Source organism: Nanorana parkeri, unplaced genomic scaffold (genome assembly GCF_000935625.1).
Source record: "Nanorana parkeri isolate BGI_ZX_2015 unplaced genomic scaffold, ASM93562v1 scaffold163, whole genome shotgun sequence".
Classification (NCBI taxonomy): domain Eukaryota; kingdom Metazoa; phylum Chordata; class Amphibia; order Anura; family Dicroglossidae; genus Nanorana; species Nanorana parkeri.
This window is the reverse complement of record NW_017306431.1, coordinates 228073-251428: the sequence shown is the minus strand read 5'-3', so window position 1 is coordinate 251428 and position 23356 is coordinate 228073. Positions and strand designations below refer to the sequence as shown.

At 42.8% G+C, this 23356-nt stretch overlaps 1 protein-coding gene across 3 annotated transcripts in view; it reads left to right on the top strand.

Annotated features, from left to right (window-relative positions):
* ANO1 (anoctamin 1) overlaps positions 1-23356 on the top strand; it is a 91558-nt gene that overhangs the window by 16727 nt on the left and 51475 nt on the right. For all 3 annotated transcript variants that reach the window (XM_018554545.1, XM_018554543.1, XM_018554544.1), the window contains exons 2-3: positions 8311-8643; positions 21476-21574. In XM_018554545.1, coding sequence (XP_018410047.1) covers positions 8311-8643; positions 21476-21574 — 432 coding nt within the window. The remainder of the gene's footprint in view (positions 1-8310; positions 8644-21475; positions 21575-23356) is intronic.

The following is a 23356-nucleotide window of genomic DNA, read 5'->3' as shown; positions in this document are numbered from 1 at the left end:
GCTCTCTCTCTCTCTCGCTCTCTCTCTCTCTCGCTCTCTCTCTCTCTCGCTCTCTCTCTCTCTCGCTCTCTCTCTCTCTCGCTCTCTCTCTCTCTCGCTCTCTCTCTCTCTCGCTCTCTCTCTCTCTCGCTCTCTCTCTCTCTCGCTCTCTCTCTCTCTCGCTCTCTCTCTCTCTCGCTCTCTCTCTCTCTCGCTCTCTCTCTCTCTCGCTCTCTCTCTCTCTCGCTCTCTCTCTCTCTCGCTCTCTCTCTCTCTCGCTCTCTCTCTCTCTCGCTCTCTCTCTCTCTCGCTCTCTCTCTCTCTCGCTCTCTCTCTCTCTCGCTCTCTCTCTCTCTCGCTCTCTCTCTCTCTCGCTCTCTCTCTCTCTCGCTCTCTCTCTCTCTCGCTCTCTCTCTCTCTCGCTCTCTCTCTCTCTCGCTCTCTCTCTCTCTCGCTCTCTCTCTCTCTCGCTCTCTCTCTCTCTCGCTCTCTCTCTCTCTCGCTCTCTCTCTCTCTCGCTCTCTCTCTCTCTCGCTCTCTCTCTCTCTCGCTCTCTCTCTCTCTCGCTCTCTCTCTCTCTCGCTCTCTCTCTCTCTCGCTCTCTCTCTCTCTCGCTCTCTCTCTCTCTCGCTCTCTCTCTCTCTCGCTCTCTCTCTCTCTCGCTCTCTCTCTCTCTCGCTCTCTCTCTCTCTCGCTCTCTCTCTCTCTCGCTCTCTCTCTCTCTCGCTCTCTCTCTCTCTCGCTCTCTCTCTCTCTCGCTCTCTCTCTCTCTCGCTCTCTCTCTCTCTCGCTCTCTCTCTCTCTCGCTCTCTCTCTCTCTCGCTCTCTCTCTCTCTCGCTCTCTCTCTCTCTCGCTCTCTCTCTCTCTCGCTCTCTCTCTCTCTCGCTCTCTCTCTCTCTCGCTCTCTCTCTCTCTCGCTCTCTCTCTCTCTCGCTCTCTCTCTCTCTCGCTCTCTCTCTCTCTCGCTCTCTCTCTCTCTCGCTCTCTCTCTCTCTCGCTCTCTCTCTCTCTCGCTCTCTCTCTCTCTCGCTCTCTCTCTCTCTCGCTCTCTCTCTCTCTCGCTCTCTCTCTCTCTCGCTCTCTCTCTCTCTCGCTCTCTCTCTCTCTCGCTCTCTCTCTCTCTCGCTCTCTCTCTCTCTCGCTCTCTCTCTCTCTCGCTCTCTCTCTCTCTCGCTCTCTCTCTCTCTCGCTCTCTCTCTCTCTCGCTCTCTCTCTCTCTCGCTCTCTCTCTCTCTCGCTCTCTCTCTCTCTCGCTCTCTCTCTCTCTCGCTCTCTCTCTCTCTCGCTCTCTCTCTCTCTCGCTCTCTCTCTCTCTCGCTCTCTCTCTCTCTCGCTCTCTCTCTCTCTCGCTCTCTCTCTCTCTCGCTCTCTCTCTCTCTCGCTCTCTCTCTCTCTCGCTCTCTCTCTCTCTCGCTCTCTCTCTCTCTCGCTCTCTCTCTCTCTCGCTCTCTCTCTCTCTCGCTCTCTCTCTCTCTCGCTCTCTCTCTCTCTCGCTCTCTCTCTCTCTCGCTCTCTCTCTCTCTCGCTCTCTCTCTCTCTCGCTCTCTCTCTCTCTCGCTCTCTCTCTCTCTCGCTCTCTCTCTCTCTCGCTCTCTCTCTCTCTCGCTCTCTCTCTCTCTCGCTCTCTCTCTCTCTCGCTCTCTCTCTCTCTCGCTCTCTCTCTCTCTCGCTCTCTCTCTCTCTCGCTCTCTCTCTCTCTCGCTCTCTCTCTCTCTCGCTCTCTCTCTCTCTCGCTCTCTCTCTCTCTCGCTCTCTCTCTCTCTCGCTCTCTCTCTCTCTCGCTCTCTCTCTCTCTCGCTCTCTCTCTCTCTCGCTCTCTCTCTCTCTCGCTCTCTCTCTCTCTCGCTCTCTCTCTCTCTCGCTCTCTCTCTCTCTCGCTCTCTCTCTCTCTCGCTCTCTCTCTCTCTCGCTCTCTCTCTCTCTCGCTCTCTCTCTCTCTCGCTCTCTCTCTCTCTCGCTCTCTCTCTCTCTCGCTCTCTCTCTCTCTCGCTCTCTCTCTCTCTCGCTCTCTCTCTCTCTCGCTCTCTCTCTCTCTCGCTCTCTCTCTCTCTCGCTCTCTCTCTCTCTCGCTCTCTCTCTCTCTCGCTCTCTCTCTCTCTCGCTCTCTCTCTCTCTCGCTCTCTCTCTCTCTCGCTCTCTCTCTCTCTCGCTCTCTCTCTCTCTCGCTCTCTCTCTCTCTCGCTCTCTCTCTCTCTCGCTCTCTCTCTCTCTCGCTCTCTCTCTCTCTCGCTCTCTCTCTCTCTCGCTCTCTCTCTCTCTCGCTCTCTCTCTCTCTCGCTCTCTCTCTCTCTCGCTCTCTCTCTCTCTCGCTCTCTCTCTCTCTCGCTCTCTCTCTCTCTCGCTCTCTCTCTCTCTCGCTCTCTCTCTCTCTCGCTCTCTCTCTCTCTCGCTCTCTCTCTCTCTCGCTCTCTCTCTCTCTCGCTCTCTCTCTCTCTCGCTCTCTCTCTCTCTCGCTCTCTCTCTCTCTCGCTCTCTCTCTCTCTCGCTCTCTCTCTCTCTCGCTCTCTCTCTCTCTCGCTCTCTCTCTCTCTCGCTCTCTCTCTCTCTCGCTCTCTCTCTCTCTCGCTCTCTCTCTCTCTCGCTCTCTCTCTCTCTCGCTCTCTCTCTCTCTCGCTCTCTCTCTCTCTCGCTCTCTCTCTCTCTCGCTCTCTCTCTCTCTCGCTCTCTCTCTCTCTCGCTCTCTCTCTCTCTCGCTCTCTCTCTCTCTCGCTCTCTCTCTCTCTCGCTCTCTCTCTCTCTCGCTCTCTCTCTCTCTCGCTCTCTCTCTCTCTCGCTCTCTCTCTCTCTCTCTCTCCCTCTCTCTCTCTCTCTCTCTTATAGAATACTTTTAACATTTATGGTTTGAATTATTTCCAATTACTTTTGGAGAGAATTGGTGGGCAGCTAAAATAAAGTGAATCTATAGTACATTAGTATAGTACCTGTATTTCCATCATTCCCAGATATGAAAAACAAGCAACTGTCATCATTATGGTCTCTTTTTGACCCAGCAACAGGCTGCACCGCAAAGCTTCGTCTCTATCAGTTTTAGTGTGTTTGTACATTTATGTAAAATACCAATAAATGTATTAGGCGCTCTTTTATATCATGCAGATTTATTATTACTTAATAGTAAGTGTTCCTTTTAAAGTCTATGATCATTGCCTTACAAGGGGGAAGTCATTATTTACATTTCCTGCTTTTTTTTTTTTAATCATATCATGATTTATGACGGGAGTATAAGATTGGGGGGCAGGTCTGTATAAAGGGTTATGCGGGTTCAGTTTCTTTTTGTAGTTTAATCATGTCCTGTCTGTATATCACAATTCTAAACTATGCTGTCTTTTCTGTTCCCTTTTATGAAAAGGGGTCACCATTGCTTTTCACATTGTATACAACTTTCACACTTTGTTTAAACATCAATCGGCCTGAAATTGGCGAGTTTATTCATAGTGTCATCATTAACAATACAGGAAGGGTCGTGCTAGATTTCAGGTTAACGCGGCAGATGTGGCGAAAAGCAATGTTGTCCGGTGCGTTGTCTCTGCTTTGTCTGAAGTTTGAGATGGATTCTGGATTGTAACACAAAATATTATTTAAACTGTTCTTTTAGACACCCAGTATGGTCCTTATACCTTGTCATGCTTGACCTCGGGAAGACTTGCATTTTTCTGTTTCCGGAACCAGGAACCCATTCCCATGATATGTCATCCCAAGTAGAAATGTTTGGGAAATCTAGGACAGAGTTGGAGCAAATTGGTTTCCAGAAATGTATTTGAGACTGGCATTGTGGTGTATCATAGCCTGACTCTTTGGAGGTCATTGTAACTGACAAATGCAGTTAAAGAAAGTATGGGAACTACCAGTCCTAAAAATTCTAGCTGTGTCCGGTTTCAATACTTTGTCAACGACTTGGAATCAGGGCAATCCCTATAATGAGTCAGCCTGGGGTGGTTAACTCCGACGGCAACTCATTGAGTCACCTGGGGGGGGGGGGCCTCCTGCCCCCTTTTCTGGCCAGAGCGTCCTATGTTGCTAAGAGCTCTTATCAACCTGTTCCGCTGTTGCTGGTGTCCCGCCTAGCTCCCGGTGAGCAGTAACATAAGTGAGCTGGGTGGAGGTGCATCATCCCCCTTTTAAAGGGCACCACCAACACCAGACCGCACTGCCCCCTCCCCTTAATGTGCACCCACTGCCAACAGCCCATGATGGGTAAGTTCACTTTCTGGCCTCTTCTGGTTAGGTGACTACACTGACCAAATGAGCGCTTGCAAACTCAAAAGCCATAGTGCAGGGATGCGCTACACGGCAGCACAGGTATGGATAGTACACCCGTACTAGCGGATGGGAAGAAGTGTTCATCGAAAGGTAAGTATAACGGGTGGGTAATTCCATTTTCCTAAATTCACTTGGGAATCGGATTCGACGCCGATATATTTTACTTATCACAGAGTTCCTTTTAAATTAGGAAGGCAAAGGTGGTGTATCATCATTTTGGGTTATTCTTTACATTGTACAATAACAGGCATAGAATCATTCCATCCTATGAGGATCGAATCCAGTGAGGTCCCCAACACTCCAGTAAATCAATTATCAAATACTTCTGTAACTTGGGGAAGACTGAGGAAAGAATTGCTTCCACAGGAAATCCGTTATTTAATTTTGTCTTATTCAATATAAGTTGCCTAATTTTATAAACATATTTTTAAACATATATTATCTACTGTAGCTAGCTCTAAATACATACACATATAACACGAGATGCCTATTGCATGCACATTTTAATTGGCTTTTGCGCGCTACATTCTCCTTTTTTATGACAGCAACATGTTTACATACCTGTGATAAAAAGGATTTGATGGTGTTGCATAAGGCTGGAATAGGCCCTGTGGTGTGCTACTGTGTGCTGGATCTCCTGGGACTTGGCCATAGACAATACCTGTTCATACAGGTTGTTGTAGGCAGTTTATGCATTATGTTGGAGTTCAGTGGTTTAGCACATGGAAACTTTTGAATGTTTAGTTTGCTTTAGGACTGGTTCACAGCATAGCACTGGGCTAAAGGCACGGCACCCATGCTTTTAGTGCACAATATTACACCGCAATGCACTGCATGCTTTTGAATGACACCCCTACGCACCTCTTGGTGTGAGTGCATTGCAGTGAAAAAAAAGTAATGCATGTACTAGTTTTTGCACTGTACCACAACACATGTTATGGCGCTACTAAATGATATAGCCTGTGAGGGTAAAAATGTGTGAGTGGTGTGCGGTCAATTGTTTGGAGTTATGGGAGCGATGATGGGCTCATGACCTACATCTCCCGCATTCCCAGATACAGCAACTTGAGAAGTGATTTTCATAAATATGGGCCTGGGTGTGTCAGGGTACCATTTAAATGAATGGCAATGTAATGCACCACCGTGCCTAATATGTGGTGCAGTGCGGTAGCTTGCAGGTACTGTGCATTTTGCAAAACACTGGCCCTTATAAATAATGCAGTACAGTTGGCCATTTTTCAGTTCCAGTCTAGGAGCTCTGCTGTTGGCTCCATAAATTGCATTCAAAAATCTACACAAATATACCTTACCTTATTTATTACTGGCATTTGTATACTGCTGACAATTTATGCACCACTGTACTTACTGTACATTCAAATCAATCCATGTCCCAAGGAGCTGGCAATCTAAGGTTCCTTTCTCGCATGCATCCATCCATCCATCCATCCATCCATGCATACATTCACTCACATACTGGGGTCAATTTAGACAAGAGCCAATTACCCTTCGAGGATATCTTTGGAGTGTGGAAGCAACCCCACACAAGCATAGGGAGAACATGCAAAATCCAATGCAGAATGTGTCCTGGCCGGGATTCAAACCAAGGACACCAGTAACCTCACTGCCATTATAAGAGGTCTTGCTACTACATTTACTGTTAAAACAAGTCTGTTCACCTCTGATCTTCTGAAAGTCTAATACAGACAGGATTTCAGCTAGGGCTAGGTTCGGATATCGGCGATACTGGGTCGCGCGTTTGCACGCAGCGCTTGGGGCACGGCCCCATTGATTTCAATGGGGTTAAATCCGTGCGGCAATCATTGAAAAAAAGGTACATGTACCTCCCCTTTTTTGCGACACGCACCACACGTTTTTTTTCCAACTGCAATTGTACAGGCGGTATCCCGCGTGAGCTGCTTGGCAGGCCTGGGGTGCCATTAGAAAATAATGGCACCAACAGCGCGATCGGCGGTGGTGTGCAATTCAGTGACTGCGCGGCCATCCGCACCGTTTCGTGCGCGATTGCCGCGTAGTCACGGTTCGCCCTAGTGTGAACCCAGCCTAAACAATTTTATTTGTGAGCTCAGTTCCATTTATTCTTGATTACCAAAAATTGTAGAAATGTGAGGACATTCTGCAGTTTGATTCAGGCAGCGCATGTTGACATTACTGAAGACGTGTGCATGGCGCCCTTGCTTGACTTTGTATTAGCTATGGCGAGGAACGCAGGAAAGGCAGTCTAACTGCCGATGTACGTCATAGTTGTAGGAAGGCATCCACCAAAAACTACTACTATGCACCTTTTTTTTTTTTTTTTTTTTTTTTTTTTTTTTCTTCTTTTCACAGCATTTATTCTCGGTGGTGGTAGTATTTGTTTTGATATGTATGAATGAAGACCTATAAACCGCTTTGTGTGAAATGTTATGAACATATTACAGACCGAGCACAAAAACTATGTCAATAGCTATTTCTAGAGGAATTTTACAACATAAAATAAATACTTGCTAAAAGCAAGACAATTTTTTTTTCTTTGATCTGCTCAGCCTCTCACTCTTTGTTAAAAAGCCTAAACCATATATACTTAATCGCCCGTCCTCTTACTGGGTTGTTCAGTCTGAATGTCTAATAGAGTATTTTCCTCTTCTGTCCACCTCGGCATGTTTGCAGGTTGGCTGGGCCTGTCAGATGTCTTCACCCTGCATGCCAAGGCTTAGGGTGTCCGGCCACTTGAGAATCAGCGCTGTTTACCAGTATCTGGAGGGATCAGGTTCCAATCGTGAACATAACCTATTTCTCCCTCGAGCCAAGGCATTCCTAGAGAGCAATAAAACTGCTTCTTATATTTTAAATCATTTCTAATTGCTGGAATTCAGAGCCAGATATAGATATTGGCAATTAAGACTGTGTAACGTAGTTCTGAACAGACTTTGGACTGTTACAACTCTCAGCATATTTTGGACCAATGGTATAGTGAAATAAAGTAGAATTCTAGGCAGGCTACTTTCCATTAATGTGATTAGGAAAAAAAAAGAAGCTATCCAATGTTATCAAGCTCTACAAGCTTTCCTGCTTACTCAAACCTGTATTGCTCATATTGTCTTTTTGTACAGGCAGAACATCTGAGGCTAGGGTAATTAAGAAGCCATTAACACCAGGTCACTAAGGGCCCATTCAAGCCAAGTTTGTTGTGGTGTGTTTAATTTGACCAAAATAGTAACTGCTGCGTTTTTGCTAGTGCACCGCACCATGTGGTAGTGCATTACTGAATGTTGCAGTGCGCTGCAGAGCAAGTATGTTTTGAAGGTGCATTGGGTAGCCATTCATGAACGCACCCCAATGAATGATACCACAGTGCAGCAATGCCTGTAATGTGCATTATACCAGTGCAGTGGTGTAAATGGGCCTTAATAGTGCTGTGTCAATTGAGGTATAGTTCTGAGATGCTAAAGGCATTTGAACTAGCCATTCATTGTGTGGTTAATAAGAAATTACTCCCGCAGCAGTGCTCAGTTTGATGACTCAATCGTTAGAATATAAAATAACTGTGTATGAATGAATGCCCTTGTCCTAACAAGCTTTCAACCACACATCCTACTGATAAAATTGTAATTCGTTATGATGGCATGTAATAAAAAAGGTGCGGACTAGGTATGTCGTTTTATGTCAATATGGTTAAACTGATTTGATATTTGCTCATGGCGATTGTAGATTCAGATAAAGAAGGGTAACTGCATTCAAGTTCTATGGAAACTGAGGAAAGCCCAACTACAAGGGGGGCAACAATTGAAACCTGGAAGAGGTTTGAACTGTTCCCCATGATAGGATATGCGTAATGTACAGTGTGTCTGAAAGCTGTCTGTATCCATTGCTGTTTTTCGAATATAAACCCATCACCTATTGGCCTTTTATTTCTAATAAAAAAACTTAGTGACCTGCTGTAGTTGCTAAAACACATACCACCCAACTTTCTGAGATGACAAAATGGGAGATTTTTTTTAGCACAATGTATGTAAGCAAAGAACACACCTCTACCATGCTCTCAATTGTATATGATTTTTATTTCTCCTTTGCAGCTACTGAGCTCTCTAGGAGTGGATCAGGAATCTGCCTGTAAACATGGCCTGTGCTTCAAAGATGGTCAAAGGAAAGTGGATTATATTTTGGCATACACCTATAAGAAGTCTTCCGGTAACCGAACTCCAAGTAAAAAGTCCCACCATAACAACTCCGTGCACTCTTCTCGGGGGTCTAAAGAAAGCCACCATCTTCCTGGTGGAGGTGCTGACCTAGAATCTCCAGAAGCAGAACCCAGAATAGACTATCATGAAGATGACAAAAGATTCCGCAGGGAGGAATATGAAGGTAACCTGATGGAGACTGGTCTGGAGCTTGAGAAAGATGAAGAGGTAAGACTCTACATGCAGCAATGCATGGTGAAGATTGTTTAGATGTGCAGGCATGCTCCAGTCTTACTCTGACACTGCTGCTAGATCTTTCTGTATATAGTCCTTAGCCATGCAATAGAATATTTCATGCATATGGCAACAGAAGATATCTACTGGTTGGCTACAGTTGTAAAGGTTCAAAAACCTTGTTCAGTTGCTTTCGTACCCTCTGAAGATCAGCAATGATCACTGCTCAGTAGATATAATATTGCATGCTTGGCCAAGTGTTTATGTGCAAGCAGACCAACATTGGTTTGGTGGCTGCATGTCCCACCACCCTCTTATATCTAGGGCAGTTTTACTGAGCTAATGGCTATTAATTTGCTGATTAGTCTCCCTTTGTGAATGGAGAGCTTGACCCATTACTCTAGAACCTCTTTAATATATGCTCCGATTTATTATCACTGTAGAATTAGGTGAATTATATTTTCTTGAGATGGGTGTGGGTTGAATCAGAAGTACTGAATAGCAGCAGCATGCTGGAATGGGCAGTTGGGCTGGCTGGTTAAACAATAGTTTCAGCAATCTGTGTTTTGTTTTAAGGTTACTAAGTAGTCAAAATAATGTTTCAATATTGTGCAACCTGCTTTTTTTTTTTTGTTTAAATCGTGAGATATCAGGAAGATTTTGAAAAGGTTGCGTCCCACCCTTTTTATTCGCTCCACTCCCTGCTTCCTAAATATACAGATAACCGTGTATAGATCACAGATAAGCCTGTGTGTCACCATGTCCTAGTGCCAGGTTTCTAAATGGTAAATCTTTCTATGTTTCCTATGACCACATACTTGGGCTATGCAAAATCGAGAGCTAAAGAAATACACCACTTGTTCTATTAGATGCCAAATATGCTCCATGTTATGCACATGCACAAAAAAGTGTCCTACAGACTTCATGTTATTTATAGAGAATGTGCTGCAGACAGGATACCTATGTGAGAAACCAAAGATCGATATATTGCTTTATAACTTGTCCCATTTAATAATATTTTTTAAGCAGGTGTATATAGGGTTGCCACCTGTCCAAGATTTACCTGGACAGTCCAGGTTTTGAATGCAGTGTCCAGGTTTTGTGGCAGCAGAAACCCGGACACAAAATGTCAGGCAGACAGGGGCAACCTGAATTAGGATAGGGGCTACTGGCCCCCCCACTAAAAAAAAAAAGTCTCAACTGTGATATTTGCATATTAATGGGCGGCACTATTTACATACTAATAAGCAACGACTCATTCTCCCCAAAAAAATGTCAGCGCGTCGCTAGAGTGTTCGGGTTTCGCTTGAAGAAAAGGTGGTAGCCCTAGCCTTAACTTCAGTGGGCTGGATGTAGGTGGCTTTGCAATAAAGTTGTGTGTGTAACTGGTCTATGCATGCAAATTTCCAGGCATGTCATGATGTCCCATTTTCCTGAGCCTGTCAGGATAGGCATAAGCTGCCATTATTAGAACTTTCCAATGATACTTGCCCTAGGGCCATCATCCTTTAGAGTGTGTCTGGGCAGAATATGTGTGTTTTTTATATCCAATATTGGCATAGCTTGTATACACATGTATGTTCTGGGTTAGCAACTTGGTAAATGGTGAAACGTAGATGATAGCATGCAACTTCAAAATCTAATTAATGGCAGTTGCCTGTCTTTCCTGACAGATTTAGTTTAAATGCATACCAGCAGATTTGTGTTATCTACTTGGTGGTGATCAGCATTTAGTGAAAATGGTGATTTGTGATTCACCAGCAAAGGTAATGTTTAGCTCATGGTTTGTGATGGTTATATTACACATGGAGAAGAGCAGATAGAATGTATTCACTAGATGTCTAAAAAGGTTCTCACTTATTCAGGTCATGGCATAGCCGGTAATAGTTAGCCACATTCTACGGGACATGCTCTGTCATGTTAAAGATGTGCTTAAAATGTGTTCATGTGGTTTCCTTACCTCTATATACTGTATGTTAGGAACACACATTAGAGCTGAAAAAGCTATTTGGATGAGCGTCTAGACGTCTTCAACATGACAGAACAGGTCCAGTTGAGTGCATGTGACTACACTACTACACTGAGTTGCTCATCTCCACCTATGATGTAATTTGTTCTTACAAAACAAATTGGCAACCACTCAATCAGTTTAAACTAATGCATAGCTCCCAACTATTCCTCATTTGATGGTACTGTCCTTCTTTTGGAACTAAATTCCTTTTATCCCTCTTTCCCTCTCGGTCGTCTTTTTGGTCTGAGATATATATATATATATATATTACTATATTAACTAACTCTTTGATACAACCTTTAAATTCTTGCAATTGTTATTGTGGAAAGCAGTGGTGAAAAAAGCACTTGTTGGTTTAAACAGTTTTTTTTTCTTTTCCATATTAATTCTTGTGTGTCCTTTGCCTGCATACTTTGAGACATTAAAGAGGGCCACCATTCAGCACAAATAGTTGGGAGGTATGCTTATAGGGTGGGCAACTGAATACCCACAACACATAAAGTTCTCCCAGCTCTTAGCCCTTCATCTAAGCAAATGGATCTTTCTAGTCAGCTTCTAGTTTAAGATTTCTAGCTCCATACATCTGCAAAAATATGTGACAGCTGCATGCCACATCACGGTGCCTGTTGCACCAAGGGGCCATTGCTTCACGCAGTGCAAGTTGCACTCCATGACTCAATAACTCCTTGGTGCAACAGGCATCTTCCATATATATTTGCAAATGTATGTAACTAGCTCTTGTCACACAGAGAACAGGTGATCAATTGGTCTTTAGATTTGTTTTCAGCAATCTTTTAAAAGAATGCCTGGGTCAGATTAGATTGGATTTTCCAACAGGGTAGATTTTCTAAATAAAATGATTCATTCATCATAATTTCATGATTTGAATGTACAGCTACCTTTCTGCTACAGCATTGTGTAAATGGTCAAGGGTTGGGGGGGGTGTCAGGAAAAATCACACTGCGACCCACACTTCACATTTCTACAAATACAGAGGGAGCTGTACTATGCAGCAGACATGTTGTACATTCATTTCAAAGTACTGTGAAGCGATACGGCCATTTTTTACGGCAGAGAAGAGGTATCATTTCTTTACACATCATGACTTGCAAAAATCTCCATGCCCGGAGTTTCACTGTAAATACACATCAAGCAGAAACCTCAGATTTCAATGCCTCTAGCATTGTGTTGACGGGAACCAGATATGTCATTGTCAAAAACGAAGAAAACGCCATTCGCCTGCAGTATGTAATACTAGTTCTGTACACAGAGCACTCCTTTGCACTTAGGATTTGCACTATTATTGGGTGTTTAAAAAAAAAAAAATTTGTATAATTCATGAATGGACTTATGGGTTGGGTCTTATCTGTGCTGGGAAATGTCTAATTGTTTAGAGCCCAACTTTTGTTTTGGATAGAGTAGGGAAGAATCTGTTTTTTGTTTTTGTATTGCTGTATCCTTTTGAGATTTCCTCTCACTTCTATCCTGGTGACATATCTTCAGAGGGACTTTGGGTGATGGGAATGGGTTCAGAGGGATAGTAAGTAATGGGTTCAGAGGGACAGTAGTCAATGCAAATGGGTTCAGACGGACGGTAGGTAATAAGAATGGGTACAGAGGGACAGTAGGGAATAGGTCAGAAGTGACATTAGCTAATGGGAATGGGTTCAGAGAAACAGTAGGGAATGGGAATGAGTTTTGAGATACCGAAGGGAATGGGTTCAGAGGAACATTAGGTAATGGGAATGAGTTTTGAGATACCGAAGGGAATGGGTTCAGAGGAACATTAGGTAATGGGAATGGGGTGAGAAGGACAGGAGGGAAAGTATGTAATGGGAATGGGGTTTAGAGGGACAGTGGGGAATGGGGTTTAGAGGGACAGTGGGTAACGGAAATGTGTTTAGAGGGTAATGGGAGTTATCTGATGTGGGGAAAGCAACAAAAACAAATTTTCTAGTGCAGAGGGAAAACATTAGAACTTCTGTAAAGTTTTTTCTTGTCTGTTCAGTTTGGTCTCAGTAACTGCTAGTCCCATAGTTCTTATATTCGTGTTGCTGAGACAAACTGAAGAGAAAATACCCAACCCCGCATGGACTCCTGGCCAGCATTGCAAACCTAGCAGAAGTTCTTCTCCACCTTCTATCCAAACTTTAAAAAAGCTTTTTGGCTGGGGTTGAGCTTTAATATGTACGTAAACCCTAACAATTAACTTCTCAAGTGCCCCGAGTTGCTTTTTGAAATATAACATTGAACATGTTTTCCTATATCTGTTCGCTTGTAACTTATGTGCTGAGTTGACAACACAGTTCCTCTGCTGCACTGAAATTTCAGAGTCTTATCAGCCCTGCCCAAGTTTCCTCTGTGAACTACAGTATACCTCCCCATGGTATGGAGCTAAAAGGAGGGAAATGTTCTGTAATCCAAATCCAGAGAATGCAACCTAGGATGACTAGGCTGTTCCTCCATACGGTACACTGAGCGCGGGTTGTCACCCAGGGACAGGAGGTAGGAGTTGTTACTGAAAATATAGGGAGAAATGATAAAAAAAAAGGAAATTAATGCAGCCAAAACATTTCAAGCCTAGTAAGCTGCAATAAATTATACTTTTAGTTTTTGGGTTTCCATACCCTTTGCTCCTAGCGTGGACTGAATAGGGATCTCTCTCTCTCGTCCAGGGAGTGTTAAGTGTTTATGAAGCACAGCATTCCACCCCCCAGGGGAGATCTAGCCTGTTTCTAAGCTATGTTTAAATTATGCAAAATCTCTGATTTTCACAAACTAGGTGAAAAAAGTAGAAAAGTGTCTCTGTGGCTCACACTCTTTGGTTTTCAGTCTTCTTCAGCCCCCAATATAAACTGTTTTAGGCTTTGGTAGCATGGCAGACGTGAAGTCATTGTGAGTTTCTCTTTACTTTTTGGCAAGTAGGCAGACTCCAGGCACACTCACAGATGCCGGTGCTCTTCCAAGTCATGTGGAGTTTTTACAGCTTACTAACTTTAGAAGTAATATACAGGCTCTGTCAGACATGACAGGCAGAATCTCTGTGGTTGGCCTCTGGGATACTTCTGCATGTGTAGCATACAAACATTTCTTTCCAAATTCTAAAGTTCCATGCAGGTAAAGTCCCTTTGAGGAATTTCAGGAGATCCAAACCCAGTCACTTGAGTCTCATAAGCTTTAACATGTAATGCAGCCACCATTGCAAAAAACGCATGAACACAGAAGTGGCTGCAGGAGACTGGAGGAGATACAGCAAAGGATGACAAATTTTTTAGTTAAATTTAAAAAATAAATTGCCATTTTGATTCACAGTTCTTTAGCAAACTAAATTTTAATCAGTTAGGGTTTGCATCTACATTTACCGTATTCTTTTACTAGATTCAAAAGGCTCTAAAGCCACATAAATGTTGCAATTTAAAGGAGATCATATACCGTATATACTCGAGTATAAGCCGCCCCGAATATAAGCCGAGGTACCTAATTTTACAAAAAAAAATGGGAAAAAGTATTGACCCGATTATAAGCCGAGGGTGGGAAATGAGGCAGCTAATGGTAGATAGATACCAATAAAATTACATTAATATTTATTTAAAAGAAAAATAACCTAGCTCTGCAAGTGGAAAAGGGGGTACAGGGCTACATATCATGTACTACGGATCATTTAACCCATTCATATTAGCAGAGGATAATTGTAAATCTATTGTTCAGTGCACTCTATATGTAGTATATAGTACATGTACATATAGAGTGCCTGCAACAATACATTTACAATGATCCTCTGCTAACATGAATGGGTTAAATGATCCATAGTACAGGGCTACATACAGATCATTTAATACATTCATGTTAGTATCATTGTAAATGTATTGTCTGCACTGTATTAGCAGTATATACTCTATATAGAGTATATACTGCTAATACAGTGCAGACAATACATATATAATTGCTTAATAAATCTCTCTCCCTACCCCTCCCTCCCCTCCCCTCACTCACTGTGTGCCGGTGATCGGATCATCACGTCACGGAGAGAGCAGGGACGAGTCAGCGGCGCGCTGGTCCAGTGGGAGGAGCTCCAGGTGGGGTCCTAATTTAGCTGGCTCAGAGGTGCCTGCCCGCTAAATTACAACCCCACCTGGAGCTCCTCTCGCCTGATCAGCGCGCCGCTGACTCATCCCTGCTCCCCTGCTGGACTGGCGCTGCGGGGGTTTTTTTTCTTCTTACTTACCTCGCCGAGCGTCGCTGCTGCTCCGGTGTGTGGCGCTCCGAGCGGGGTCATCTGGCAGTCTCCGGCCACCTAAATTAGGACCCGGAGACTGCCAGATGACCCCGCTCGGAGCGCCGCACACCGGAGCAGCAATGACACGACGCTCGGCGAGGTAAGTAAGATGACGCGCTGGCGCTGACTCGAGTATAAGCCGAGGGGGGCACTTTTCACCCAAAAAAATGGGCTGAAAATCTCGGCTTATACTCGAGTATATACGGTAATCAATTTGCCAAGTGCATAGGCATGCCTGATCAGATACAAATTTAAGTGGCGTTTGTTTTAAATGTTGATTTGTGCAAAAAACCTACCTCCTGAGACCCAGGCTGTATGGATAGTATGTCGATCTACTGACTTCACAAATTCCCCAGGAAGTCCAACACATGTAAAAAGACTTGGAAGTTGCAGCTCGTACATGGGATGTTTTTCTGGCCTTTCCTGTATCCTAAAAAGACATTCTTTATCTAAAATGTTCTTGCTCTACCTGGATAAAACATAAGCCAATTCTAGAGCATGGAGGAGAAGGAAGTGTTAGCTAAAGATTGGTCTAACTACAACAAAACTTTGTGATATGGTGGAACATACTAAACACTAACAAAAGAATGCAACAGAACAGGCTACCGTGGTAGAACTATGGGGAAAAGCAAAACATGTTATATAGGTTACCTGTTCATCCTGCCAGTAGGTCTGTGCTAGCGGTAAATTTTTGCACGTAGCCAACAGTCGTAGCAGGTTGCATTGCAATGCCATCCATTTTGAGATGACCTCTTTTACTGAAGGCTTTACAACAGGTCAGAAACAAACTGCATGCATAAGAAAACAACATGTGAAGACCCTATTGCTTCCTTGATCTTAAAGTGGCAAATACATATACCTGATGAAGGGGGCGTGCCCCTGAAACGCGTAGACCTTTAGAACTCAAGGGGGCAGAGGACGCTGATGTGCTGTACTCCTTCAGACTTCCGCTGCTAGAGATTTTATACTTCTTCACCATTTGCATGCTTTTAACCACCGACTTTCCTGTAAGTACATTTTCATTTGCGTGTTGTACAAATAAATTATACTTTTTACACTATGGAGGCGCTCTGTCTTGTCCCTTGTTTCCTAAATACATATACCATTCACACATGATACAGATCTCGGCAGAGCAGCAGGTTAGCAGTCGGTTGGGAAGAAGTAGGCTTTCATTTTGCAAGAGATCAATATGTGACCAGGCAAGGAGGAGTAATTTACAAGGACATAAGATGTCTACATTTAATTCTTGAAGTGACTAAACTCGGGAGTTAAATCGTAAAAATGTATTCAAGTACCTCAACTCTGAACAAAAATGTATCTTATTTGTGTATCACTCGGCTGTAGATCCTCAAATCATCTCTGAATTGGTACTGACTAGGGATGCACAGATACTTTTCGAGTACCAGTGCAGATACTTGGCATTTTCATGAGAACTACCAGGGTTGCAGTGGTTGCAGCTGGGACCTGGCTCTGGCACCCCACCGCTGTCCTGAAATCATTAGTCGATTATTGTTTTAGAAATACTGTCACATGACAATAAACAAAAATTTATCAGTACTCGTACTTGTAAGTACTCGACAAGTACTAGTACTCGTTCTCGCAAAACTGGTATCTGTGCATCCCTTTATATTTATAAAAACAAAATCGTACATTAAAACAGAGATGTACAAATCCCAGGAGCTCCGTGTGCTCCTTACAAATGACAGCTGCCACCTAATTTTTGCATTTTTCTCTAGTCTTGGAGCTCAAAAGTATCGGTATATGTACTTGTACCGAGTACTGTACTTGGTATCTGTGCAACCCTAGTACTGACACTGCCCTTCCTTCTGGAGGGTGGCTACTTTTGTAGCCCATGGTCCCTGTATGTGCTGTAAAGTAGTCACTGCTCCAAGCTCACTCTCTTGTGATGAACTACAATCCCAGTACAAATTAGTAAACTAAACATGAGATTGTAGTCCATCACAGGAGTGAGCTTGGAGCGGTGGCTACTTTACAGCACATACAGGGACCATGGGGAACAAAATTAGCCACCCTCCAGAAGGAAGGACAGAAACGGAAACTATTTGTTTCCAAAATGAAACTCAAATTAAATTTTGAATGACATTTGTCAAGTGTCTGGCAATATCGAACGTTCTAATGAGAATTTGCGTTTGTTAGAAAATCTACCAGTGTATATCCTGCTTGGCAGTCAGGCACTAGGGATGGGGCTGGGTTTGGTGCAAACTCAGTTTGCCTGAGTTTGCCCAAGCCCACTCAGAACTCTTGAGCGCCACCCCCTCCTTCTGACCCAATCCATGGTGGCAGTTGTGGCATGGGCATTTTCTGCACCTTTGTGACGTATACTGTTGTGATGGGGAATGCTCCTCCCTGCAACTGATTGGGTTTGGGAGGAGGTGGTCAGAGTTTTAAGCAAGCTTCGGTAAACTCAGGTGAACAAAGCTTGCAGTAAGCCCAGCCTCCTCACTACCAGGCACATGTGGAAGAATAAAAAATAAAATGAAGACTCCTCCGCTTGTAACTCCTGGCCAAGTTTGACTCAAGAGAAAAATCGATTTAAGAAATAGCCTAATAAATGCTATTTGTCATGGCTGTGATGTTTGCCCTCTTGCTCATCCACATTGCTTTCCTCACATGGAACAAACATGCAATTAAGGATTTCTGACCTTACCGATATGCCTACTTGTTTCACGTTAGGGTCTTAAAACCTTATCAAACCTAGTTGGCCAGTGCACTAGCCAGACAACTAGCATCTTCAAAAGGGGATTGGCAATGGCGATCCCCAATGCTCATCCCAGGAAAGCTTGACTTTCAAAGTGCATCACAGTTTTTTACTTTCCCAGTGTGCTCAAGCAAAACTACCCCAATCGTATGCTCTGTGTATTCCACTAAGGAATCCCAAATGAAAAAAATGGTGACAACAGCAGCATAGCTGAGAAGGCAAGCTCCCCCTCTCACTAGGGTCCTGCACAGAATTATAGATGTGGTCTGGAAACCAAATACAAAAATAGAGATGTTTTCTTTGCTGTTTGGGGAGCACTGGCTCCTTATGTTGATGTGTGTGTACGCTGTATAGTAGGAATAAAACCGAAGACCTTGTCCCACTAGTGTAGGAAGACCTGTACCTTAACATTGCAATAACAACAAAACCTTGTGTAACTCTTAATAAACGTTCCTTGAAAGAGCTAAAAAGCAGAGAGCACCTGGATTATAGATATTTTTCTGGTTTAGGTCCCTGGGGGGAAGCTTGTGGGCATTTCGATGGTGTGGGCTCTGTGAAGTGGACAATGTTACACAGTAAGCCCTTTTGAGGTTTTTATGATGGTTTCTGCCCTTTTTTAGGTTCATGTTGAGTATTGGGATTCTGAATAAAACTTTTCTGTTACAAACCCAAGAAGCTTCAGGGAGTTCAAGGCACAAAACTTAATTTGCTGTGCTTTGGGATGTTCCTAGTAAATATATTACAGTGAGCTATATTGAGAATCCATGTTCCTAGCATTATGGATGTTTGATCTAAGTGCAAGTGACAGGTTGCCAGGTTATAATCGTATATGCCCTTGCCTCGAGTAGTTTCATAGTCCTAGTAATCCTTTATCACACAGACTTTAACTCAAAGCAGGTTTAGTAGTAAGATTTGTTATTGCATTTGCCATAGATAACAGTAGAAAAGTGAAAATATATTTCCGTTTGCTGACTTCTGTTTGAATATGTTTTTGAATACTTGCACTCCAAATGATCAGTCAATAAAAGTATCGCCAACATTTCACTTTCTTTGCATCTTTACAAATCAGTAAGTTGTAGTAACCTGTGATTGCCAATGTTTACCTTCAGGTAAACTTGGATCTGTATGGCTCCCAACAGACCATCTTTCTTTCTCCTAGTTGTCTTGTTTTTTTGGTCTGATGTGTCAACTGTGTTTTATTGCCCTTAACCCTTTCATCCAACCTCTAAATCTGCCTTAGTCAACCAGGGTTTCTCCAAAGGGTTGTTAGGGGTTCATACAGTCCCTCATTGAGGGAAGCAGTACCTCTTTGGAAGCAAGTTCTGCTTATCTCTGTCCCTCTTTCTTCCTCAGTTTTTCCAATTTTTGGTCTGATGTATTGACCTCTATAAAAATACACACTTTGTGTGTGTGTGTGTGTGTGTGTGTGTGTGTGTGTGTGTCTCTGAACTTTTCATTCAACCTCTAAGTTGGCCTTTGTCAACTAGGTTTCCCTCCAGAAGGGTTACTTGAACAATCAGCAATTTCCGCCTTTCAAATTTGCAACCACTGATGCCAAAGATCTTTTTAGCTATCTTTTAAGTGGGGCATCCTTGTCACTGATCTCCAATCTCTAAGGAGCATTCTTCCCACTGACCACTACCCTAATATACCATGAGCTGTAGCTATAGTAATGGCAGACGTTTGAGACCTGAAGGTTATTTTAAGTGAATCCTCCTGTGTTTTAAAAGGTTAAGAAAGGCTTCTCTAAATTGCATTTGTTATTTCAAAAAGCTGATGTCAAGGAAAAGTAGAGTTAAAAAAACACCTAGTGGGTTTAACCAATCAGTTTATGTGCATTCATTTGTCAAGGTCCATGTGGGGGAGGTGGGACAGGGGTGTGTCCTTTACCTACATGCGTTGTGCTATAATGCAAAACTTTATTTGATTAAATTGGGAGGCATGTTACTGATCCTGAGAGGGCCACCCCTATGCCTTTTATATAAGTACCACTTGCAAGAAAACTACATAGTAGTTGGTAAATCTAAAATGTGTGTAAATTGCACAGCTCAGTTGTACAATGTGTGGCAATATTGTAGTGAGCAGCAGTTATGTTAGCTCAACAGATCAAGTGATAAATGCTAGAACTAGGTCCTGATTGTACAGGTGAAGACGTTATAACCCTTGCTTATACACAGGGTACAGTTTGCTAATTACCAATATATTGTAATAAAGCCATGTGTGTTCCTGTCCTTTAAATAGGCCTGCTCTGTGTATTCCTACTACTTGTGTTTGACAGTGGACTAATCCTGGCTTCATAAAACCCTGATGACTTGATGTGAGATCTGGCCCAGCTGGTTTGTGTCATTGCTATCTTTATGTAATATAATATCTGGGTCTGTATGGAACCGTGCAGTGTACAAATGCAGCCCTTTTGTTATTGGTACCTGAGTGTAACTAGCTGCCCCCCCAACACCCCTTGCTTTTCAACCTTCATATTTGCTAGTTGTCTTGGCTGGTTTGTTTACATAAGGCTTATCTGTGCACCAAACAAAGTGGCTACTATGTCAGCCAACCTGATCTGATTCTAACTGCTAGTCAATGCACAGTGAAGTGCACTAGGTCTACAGCAGAGAGGGAAACCTGTGAACATATCTGAAGACAGGTTTACCCTAACTCCTATAAGCAAGTAAAGCCCAACTGAACTTTCAGAATAAATCAGATGAATACATTCCAGGTGCCTCCATAAGAAAGCCTTAAGTCGGGTATACATGGTTAAAATTTCCCACAAACAGTCATTTTCAGAACATTCATTCAAATATCTATCAATTTAGTATGGTGCAATCAACAGATGACCATGACCCCAAACATTTTCGAAGGGGCATGTTGAAACATTTTTCTCGAACAAATAACATTCTAACAGTGAATGTAGTTTTCGTTTGAAAAACTCCATTCATTTCCAAGCCAAATGTTAGATAAAAATGAATAACGAAATTTCGAATGACCGATGCCAAGCCTATGGTGTGTGACGGTATGTTCGATTTGTTCCAATGGGATTTTTCGTACGAATGTTCATTCAAAAATCTACCCGTGTATACCTAATTTTACAATTTTTCTTTCTAAAATAGCCACAGCGGTGTCTACTTTTGTCCCCTATGGTCCCTGTAAGTGTTGTAAAGTAGCCACCACTCCAAGCTCACTCCTGTGATGGACTATAATCTCATGTTTACTTTACTAAATTGCATTTGAGTTTGTAGTCCATCACGAGAGCGAGCTTGGATCCGCGGCTACTTTACAACACACATCGGGACCATGGGGAACAAAAGTAGCCCCCCTCCAGAAGGAAGGACAGTGTCTGCACCAATTCAGAGATGATTTGAGGATCTACAGCCGAGTGATACACACCCTAATGTTATGAAACGTATCCGCTCATGTATGATCTCTCCCCTCTAATCTTTCTAATGCAATGATATTTCCTACCATCACCATCTGCGTTCTCCTCCGAAAAGTGCACCTGTCAATTGGCTGCCTTAGTGTAATTTTCAAATAGTTACATCTGTGGATTAGCGGGTGTATTTTAAATTTGTGTATATACATACAGTATGTATTGCTGTAGTCTTCTGCTTTACTGGTGTGTTTCTACATGCATGTCTGATGGGAACCCTTCTGCTCTAGGTTTAGTTTGTGGGACTATACTAAGATTTCTCTCCAGAATATCATGTCACCAAAAACATATACTTATGGATATAAAATTAACTATGATAAGCCATTAGATCCTTGTATGTAGTTAAGCTGGTATTCTCAATTTTATCTTTTTCTTTCTATTTCTCTCTCGGTGTAGACGAAGATGCATGGTGTGGGATTTGTGAAAATCCACGCTCCCTGGAATGTCCTGTGCAGAGAAGCTGAGTTTTTGAAACTTAAGATGCCCACTAAGAAGGTATGTGTGCTCACAACTCTACTCGTTAATCATAAATAACCCTGGACACGTTTATATATAGTGACCGCTGTATGTAGATGCTACTGCTCAATAAAATGCATGGGCTATCGGGCAGAATTTCGTTCTATTAAAATAAAGCTTAGTGATAGTAGTTGGGCCAAGTTCTTCACAGCTATTTGTACATGAACTACATATGTTTTGTAGGCACGATCATGCCTTCCAGCTATCCTTCATTTGAGAATAAATCCCTCTGTCCCTGTTTTCTCCTCAGTTGTCCCTCCTCTATGGTGTGATGTACAGATCTCTGAGTAGGTTCTATTTAATGAATGATGGGTATATAATACATGCCTCCCAACTGTCCATTATTTGGAACCAAATCCCTCTGTCCCTCGCCTCCTCAGTTGTCCCTCTTTTTATGATGTGATTTAAAGATATCTATGAGAAGGTACTATTTGAAGAGTGATGGGTATATAATACATACCACCCAACTGTCCATCATTTGGAACAGAATCCCTGTATCCCGCTTTACTCAGTTGTCCCTCTTTATGGTGTGATGCACAGATATATCTATGAGAAAGTTCTATTTGAAGAGTGATGGGTATATAATACATACCTCTTAACTGTCTGTCATTTGGAGGGACTGTCCATCTTTTGGAACCAAATCCCTCTGTCCCTCAGTTGCCCCTCCTTTTTTTGGTCTGATATACAGATACCTATGTAAAGGTTCTTTTTAACTAGCAAAAGTGGTGGTCTTTTACTAAATCCTTTCTCATCTCTTATCTTGTTTCGCATTTCGAAAAACCAATATTAAGGAAAAGGGTGGGAAAAAAATCTGATTTAACTAGTCATTTTTGGCATATAAATTCTTAATTTTCCGCATAACAGGGGAGTGTGTCCATTGCCTAAATACATTGCGCTGGAAGGTGTTCCTTGTTCTCTTCGAAAGAGTGAGATATGGCAACCATGATTGCATTTATTTTGGTATGTGCTCAAAGTGCAACTATAGGCAAAATTATAAAAACAAATACATAAATCTGTCTCTAGCAACAACACAGCACTTATTAGTTTTATTGCCTGTTGGTAGATCAGTTTGACAAGGTGACAATGAGTGCAGTGAAATTGCATGGCAGCATTGTCACCATGTGGAAAGGGTAGTCATAGATGGACTTAAAGTGGAGCTACACCCACCTATCCTTTACAGCCTTGGAAGGTGCCATTTTAGCCTCTATTTGTATTGCATTCCTCTTCCTCTGCTAGGTAGGTGAATCACCAGTTACAGGATCTGATATCTAGATGGTTTGCCGCATTGATTGACAAACTCTGCACTAATCTCAACCTCCCTGCAGTAAGTAAAAAGTCGCAGCTCAGGCTTGTCGGAATCTGAAATGGTTTACTAAAACCCTCCACTTACTACTTATCATATGCTGCAAAGTTGATTTTAATGCACTTAATGTCTAAAATGTAAAGTGTAAACCAAGAATAACTGAGGAAGAGAACAGTTAGATTAAACTCTACTTACACTGTGTGACATGTATGAAGGGGCATGTTTAGTCTTTGTTAAATAGGATTCTGGCAAAACATGAAAGGACTTGTCCCTGTCGTATATCTTCTCTAATGGGGTGTCGGCTAACAGCATGGTTTCAGATCAAAATATTTTGGCAAAGTGAAGTATACATCTGGTGAAAGGTGTGTGTGTCCCCTGTATATGACTAATGATGTGCTTTACAGTATTTGCACTTTTTTGTTTTTGTCTTCGTTAAAGAGGAACTAACTTCTGCAAGC